At 38.5% G+C, this 7,113-nt stretch overlaps 1 protein-coding gene across 1 annotated transcript; it reads left to right on the forward strand.

Annotated features, from left to right (window-relative positions):
• Nucleotides 1-1,620: 1,620 nt before the first annotated feature.
• Nucleotides 1,621-3,800, forward strand: foxl3 (forkhead box L3; the record flags this gene model as incomplete). Its single annotated transcript, XM_083933444.1, has 3 exons — nucleotides 1,621-1,837; nucleotides 2,925-3,093; nucleotides 3,327-3,800. Exons 1-3 carry the CDS (start codon nucleotides 1,731-1,733, stop codon nucleotides 3,798-3,800), a joined length of 750 nt encoding a protein of 249 aa, XP_083789570.1. The 5' UTR covers nucleotides 1,621-1,730.
• Between the last annotated feature and the right edge of the window lie 3,313 nt (nucleotides 3,801-7,113).

Here is a 7,113-nt window from a genome sequence, read left to right on the forward strand (position 1 = left end):
ATTTAGGCAACAACACTACGTGGTTAGGGATAAGAAAATGATCTTGGATTGAGATTAAATGAGTAACTGACGTAATGACGTCATGGCAGTTGGTTTATAAATATGACCGTTGACTCTTAGTTTCACACAGGACACAAACACCTGTCTCCCGGGGGAACAACCCATTTGTTAGACCCATCCACCACCCACACGTCACCTTGAGACTGCCGCCTAACAACAAATATAAATATGGGTTGTTAGAGGCTGCTTGCACAATCGACCTATAAGGTCGTTTTTCGGGCGACAACGGTCTGTTTACATACGTAAAAAACATCACGTACATTACGTAAGACATATACTTTTGTTAATCCAAACCATGATCTTTTCCTAACCCTAACTAAGTAGTTTTGTTTGAATACATAATGCTAACCACATGTTTTAAAGGGTTACCCGGAGCATTTAAATGTGATGCCAATGGGTCGTGACCAAGAGTCCGTATGTGACTTATTGAAAACACCCCAGAATCAACACTGTCAACAAGGTTCAGAGAAACTAATGTTTGAACAGGAATCTTGGATATTAGGATAAGTCATTAAATTAAATGCCAATGGAATCGCTTCCTTAAATTTAGCTATCTAGCTAGCACTATCACATAAACATCTAGCGTAGAAACTTTTGCCTCGAGGTGAGTCCTGTAATAGGAATTTAAAAGTTATTAAATAATGGTCTGATAAAATAGGATTTTGTGGAGAGACTATTATTTGGTTGCGTTACATGTGGGTAATGTCGGCTATATAGTTTTTGGACAAGGAAGAGGAATGCATGGAACGAAAAAGACGATATCTTCGTCATCTTTTAAAGAGTTTGTTGGATTTGGACGGAGCTCTGTAAAACCTATGACAGCTTCCAGTCATTGCTCAACAAGGGCCAACCGACCCCACAGCCCTGGGTCGCTGAATGCTGCTGAAAATACAAATATGGAAGGGAACAAAGCATGCTCCCCAGTCAGCCCAGGCCTAACAGCTATGTACATTGCCGAGGGCAATTTTGATGCACTGAAGCCCACTGGCTCTGCATTTAAGATTTTTCTTTGCTGGACTTTCCAATTTTACTCTGCAATTCAGAGGGAAAACATCCCTCTAGTTCTACTAAGTGTATCGCTATTTAGCTATAGGCCTGGTTGTAACTCCACACAATTAGGTTTGCATTGGAAAAAAACACAAGATAAGAGAATGAAGTATTGTCAGAAACTTCACAGCTAAACCATCTGTAATATCTGAATAAATATCCTAGACAATTATTTTAAGACACAAAGACTATATTTCTTTACTACTTATACTTTATGTAGAATATAATTGAGTTATTCCACTCTTGTCTTTGATGTTTGTTTAAGTTTTAAGTAAATTAAGGTTTCACCTACTAGTATTCTTCCCAAAAATAGATAATTTTGAGAAATGAGAGACAGTACGTTGTCAAAAATCTAGATGTGTGAATCAGAAGACCAGAACTCAGAGAGGTGGTCCTGAGTGCAGAGACCCGCAGCCGTTCGTGGAGAGCAGCTGGGACGTGGAGGGGAGAGGGGGGCTGGAGGCAGCCGTCATCAGCAGAGCTCAGAGTGAGTGTCAGCTGGCTGAGCAGAGCATGGTGGCACAGCAGAGCATCAGGACAGGGTGTTGCTGCTGGGCTTTGGCCAGGAGAGTCAGAGGAGCCAAACTGTTTGGATCACACGTCCGACTCCTCAGAGCATAGGTATGTTTGATAACTCTAACTACCCCTTCAACTGTTTCAACTACGATGGAGACGGATATCCTTCCTCCAGCACAGACGAAGAGAAGAAAATGTGTAGACCAGCATACAGGTATGAACCTTTTTCTTTTTTACTTTCTTTTATTTAACTTTGTTAAAGCTGTTTTACATCACTTTGTCTACCAGTACGTAATATACATTTAGTAGGATTTATTTTTCTCTTTCAAAAGTGATATGATTTGAGCTTTTTCCCCCTCAAGTTGGACAGTCTTTAGTGCAGCCTACTCAGTTTTACTGGTGTACACAAAATGTACATTCTGTATGATACAGTAGCTTTTAAAACATATAACTAATCACAAAAACCTTGCTCTAAGAGGCATGGTTAGATAATATGTAGAGTTTACTGTTGAGCCACATTTTGAGTCAGTTGCAGGATTTCCCTTTAGTGGCGCATTATTTTCTGTTAATATTAGTTGATTTTTGTTTTCATTTACACTTTTGTCAAAGTTTCAAATATATAGATAAGATATTTTATACAGTAGTCTTGTTTCTTGTGAGGACATACATCTGTTTAAATAAATTAAAGATAACATTCAAAACCTGCATTCCATTCACACTACGCTAACCATAATGTGCTGTTTGGTTCTTTAATAGCTAAAAAAAATATACCTAACACTGTTTGATTCGTTTATTAGCATTTATGAGAATTGTGCATATGTTAAATTATTATTATTATTATCATTATTAAAAGTTTAAAAAATGACGTGTTACTTACCTGAATATGTCCATTTAGACAATTTTACATTTTAACAATATTAACATACCGTCTTCTTTGGTAAACAAAATTAATATATCTTTTCATTCATAGGCTATCCCATAGAACATTTAATATGTATTTATTTGTTATAATAACAGTGCATTATGGTAATTTTCTAGATGTTGTGACCTTTATCAAATTGTTAAGTAAGTTTGTTGCAAAGGGAAGCTTTACCACGGTATTACCTTTTTCTATGGGCTTAAGTAAGGTCAGAAGATTAACATCTTAAAATAAAGTAAACATATTTGGTAAATGCGGAGATTAGTATCTTTTTTACACATGAATGTCAAAAAAACCTAAATATCAAAAGACTTTATGGTGTGTTTCTTTTCACCTTGTCACACTGTGTTGCCTGATTAAAGTGTGTGTGTCTGTGTGTCAGCTACATAGCTCTGATAGCCATGGCCATCCAGCAGAGCCCCGAGCAGCGGGTCACTCTGTCCGGCATCTACGAGTTCATCATGAAGAGATTTCCTTACTATCGCTCCAACCAGAGAGCCTGGCAGAACTCCATCAGGCACAACCTGTCTCTCAACAGCTGCTTCATCAAGGTAGCACTTAATGGGGAATTCTATCAATTTAACAAGAATGTTTCAGGGAATTTGCCATGATTTTAGTCTTTTTATTATATCCCTTTCTTATCTTGGTAATAGAGAAGGACAGACTGTAGTTTAGGGGTCTTTCTCCTTTCCCCAGTATAGTGCAGTTCTTATTATTAATATTGGTTGTGTCACTTGTGTGATATTTTTTAACCATTATTACCTATTTTTCTTATTTCCCACAGGTTCCTCGGACAGAGGGCAATGAAAAAGGAAAGGGAAATTACTGGACTTTTGCCACTGGTTGTGAATCCATGCTCGACTTGTTTGAAAATGGCAACTTTCGGCGGCGGCGGCGCAGGAGGAACATGAAAATCGGCTTCCGCGATCCAGGAGAAACTCCTTTCCACCCTTTGGAGAGCCACAGCAATCACGTATCCGCAGTTCGGCGCCCTGAACCCGACTCCACCCTCTGCTGCCCTTTGAACCCTGAGAGGCCGAGGCCGGGCCCTCAGCAAAACCACCTCATGCTAAACCCCACCCAGCAGGGGAAACCAGAGTCAGAGATTAAGTTTAGCATTGACTACATCCTATCCACTCCAGATCCACCCCTGCCCGGGTTCAGAACCTCCCACGGCCCCATTCCAATGGGGCCCACGGGGCCTCCCATACATGTCCTGGAGCCTCAACATCTGAACCTACATTTCTGGACTCTGTAAGAGGAAAACAAAGCAGAGACTGAATTTATTCCTTCACTATCATCCGTGTCCAAACCTTGGAGGTACTGTAAGGACATCCAGAGACAGACAGAGGAGAAACTCCATGAGAGGAATTTAACTGACTTGAAAACGTAAATGAGGTACAGTATTGTGTGATGGATTATAGATTGAAAAAAGATAAAATGTGTACAATACAGTAAAGAACTCATATTGTCATTATACTGTATGTGCAGTGTCTAGTACTGACATAGACTAGGTTTACAGTTTTATCTGTACGTATATACACAGGAGCTGTGAGCTGTGTTCATAAAAAGAAGAATTTATTCAGATATTATGGTTTTCCCCGTCATTCTTTAGGTCAGACGATGCTGCCTGTTTAACCCAAACATCATTTATGTCATTACTAATATAATGGCAGATTTTTGTCAATTTATTCATCCCACGTCAGGACAAATTAGTTCAGCAGAACCTTGTATTTCAATAAGATGTTTAAGACTTAGGCTATACAAACTCTTTTTGTCTGATAAAAGCAGTAAAAACAATTTCCTCGTTAAAAATTAAATTAAATTCTACAAATGTCATCTAATCCCTCGCCCTTATTTGAAAATACAGAACCTGTCAATATACAGGTATGTGTCCTGCTTCAATGAAAAGTCCATTGTCCAGTGTGTTCACAGTAGGTGAGGTTTCCCGGGGTCACATCAGAAGAGTGATTGGCTTTCCAAACCAACAAAATGAGTCTTGTGCATCCACGTCCTCCTCTTTCTTCGTACAACAAATTGTGGAGATAACTTCCCAGTGTTAGACTTTACATAAACATCGTTCTGCACAGTAAAGCTTACACCACAGATGACAATTCTCAGCCGAGACGGACTTTAAGATTCTAACTTTTCTGAAAAATGAAAACAATGTTGACAGAAAAGTTTTTTTTTCCTGCCTTGTTTTAGCTCGACATCCTTCCTCTTTTCAATTGAAAAGTTTTCAAAAGGCAACAATCATGAGGTTTTTACCTGACACCTGCATTCCTGCTCCTCTTTCTTTTTCAGCAAACATTTTCTAATAGTTAGCAACAGGCCTTTTTTCTTTTCTTTTTTACAGAATAAAAAGAATTTTACACATGTCACAGTAAGAAAAGAAAAAAAAAGAAAAGAAAAGAAAAAAAAATAGTGGTGGCTGAAATCCATTTTGCTGCTTCAGTTTCGGGTCCTGTACATGCTGGCTCACTGTTGTCATGTCCCAAGTCCATAAAACATACGAATAAAGTACTGTATAAAGGCCTACTACATACTTATCTACTACATACCAAAGTTTACGGTTTAAGTAAATGTAATAATGTAATAATGAACTCTTTTACCTTCAATTTAGGGGGTGTAGTCCCTGCTAACCATCTAATTTAGAAATATTACATCAATCGAATGTATAATGTGTCAAACTAGCTCATCTAGCTTCTTTTTAATTAGAAAATTAGAAAGTTTGCCAATCAACATAGTCAAGAAACTGAATCGAAGAATGAACTGAAGTTAATTCCAAGTCGTAGATTCAAAATTTTCAATTTACTTGAGGCGTAAAACAAAAAACAGAAGGAGGAGTTTCACAACACATCGAAGACCACAGAGCAAAAAAAAAAAGAAAGAACAATTGAATGTTGGTGAAAGACTTGCTCTCTATGTTTGAGTGGCATTCCAAAGTTGCAGTTTGACTGCCTTTGCACAGTGAACATATTGCACTTTTTCCTGTTTTATTCCTGATTGTATGTATGCTAACTGCAAAAACCAGTATGCTATAATAATTAGTATATAGTAAATACTGTTTACAATAGCATGTAGCATGGGATTTTTTGCTTTTTTAAGATGTAACACTTTAATACAACCTCCACCACCAATCACAATTGATTTTATTTATTTCCAGCCGATCCATTCCCATCAACAGCAAGATAAAAAAAAAAAATCATATTTAGTATGCATACTTTCTAGCTTGAGTCTTTTCCATTTTGTCACTTTTCCGATGTGAACACACTACATAAAAATGCTTATAATTAGTGTGTAGTGTAGTGTAGTGTGGTTTTGGGCCTAGCTGACACTGCCACGACTTACTGGGACATTTGAGCCATGATGCTGTGACCAGCAACACCTGTGCTTTTGCTACTATTACCGGTACAAGCCCGCTGTAAAAAAGAAGTCCTATCGTGACTCATTTCACACCCACCTTCTGCGAACATTTTGCACATTTTTTTCATTGACCTTTTGAAATCCTGATTGACTGACACTTAAATTCTAATCCCGCCACTCGTTATTATAACAAATTGTATTTGTACACTTAAAAAAGGCCTAACGAAACAGAGGTCTCACTAACATTACCTTGCCTGTACAAGGGAGATCAATCATGGTGTGTTCCCGGGACATTTTTCAATTTAACCTTTATATTATGTCTTGACTACATCAGAGGAGGGTTTCAACGCACTTAACATGAGTGGCATTTAATATAGCGCGACACTTACAAGGTGAGGCCCAGATGTGACCCTATTTAAATACAGAGGCCCATGCCTAGGCCTTAACAGCGACACCTCCCCCAACAAACACGCAAACCCCCTTGACGCAATTATAATTAAACACACCTTATGCCTCCTTTGCAAATGCCCCTCATCGATCTGTGGGTTTTTAACATTCATATGTGAACTGCCCCCCAGCAAACGTCTGCGGCGGCACAAACGTTTATGGATCAGCAAGTTTCCATTAACAAAGTTGTTGATGTTGAATAGCGGGGGCTGCTGCTGCTGCCATGATGCCGTGGATATATTTGGGTAAATTAACTTAGCATAAAGTGCTCCGAGGCTACGGGGGTCTTTTGAGGCAGCTAAAGAGAAAGCAAGGCACCAGTCAGGCCCGAAAAGTCAATGCACATATTATGTTTGCCGGTGAATATGTGAAACTGTAGCTACTGGCACCGTGTCCCAATGAATGGCCTCTATTAAAAAACACTCTTCTAAATTCATCATTTTTGTTTCATTCTTAGTTAACGCTTACAACATTGTGTTTATAATTACATACATAGTTATATTTCTCATTTATGGGTGGAAAGTTATTTTGTTTGCGACTTCATTATGCTGCCAGGTAAAATGAGCAGCTCAGGGCGACAAACAGCAGGATTGCAGGTAGAGGAAATTGGGAAAGCATTGATGTGCAACGTTATTAATATAAAGTAAATCATAAACACAAATAGGTCATTTAATCCTGAGTGCTTGTTTCAGATTTCACTGAGGCTGTGGTTAGGATTACGGGGATGCAGATAAATATGAGTGTGTTGTTTTCTTGAA

Source organism: Echiichthys vipera (assembly GCF_963691815.1).
Source record: "Echiichthys vipera genome assembly, chromosome: 18".
Lineage (NCBI taxonomy): Eukaryota > Metazoa > Chordata > Actinopteri > Perciformes > Trachinidae > Echiichthys > Echiichthys vipera.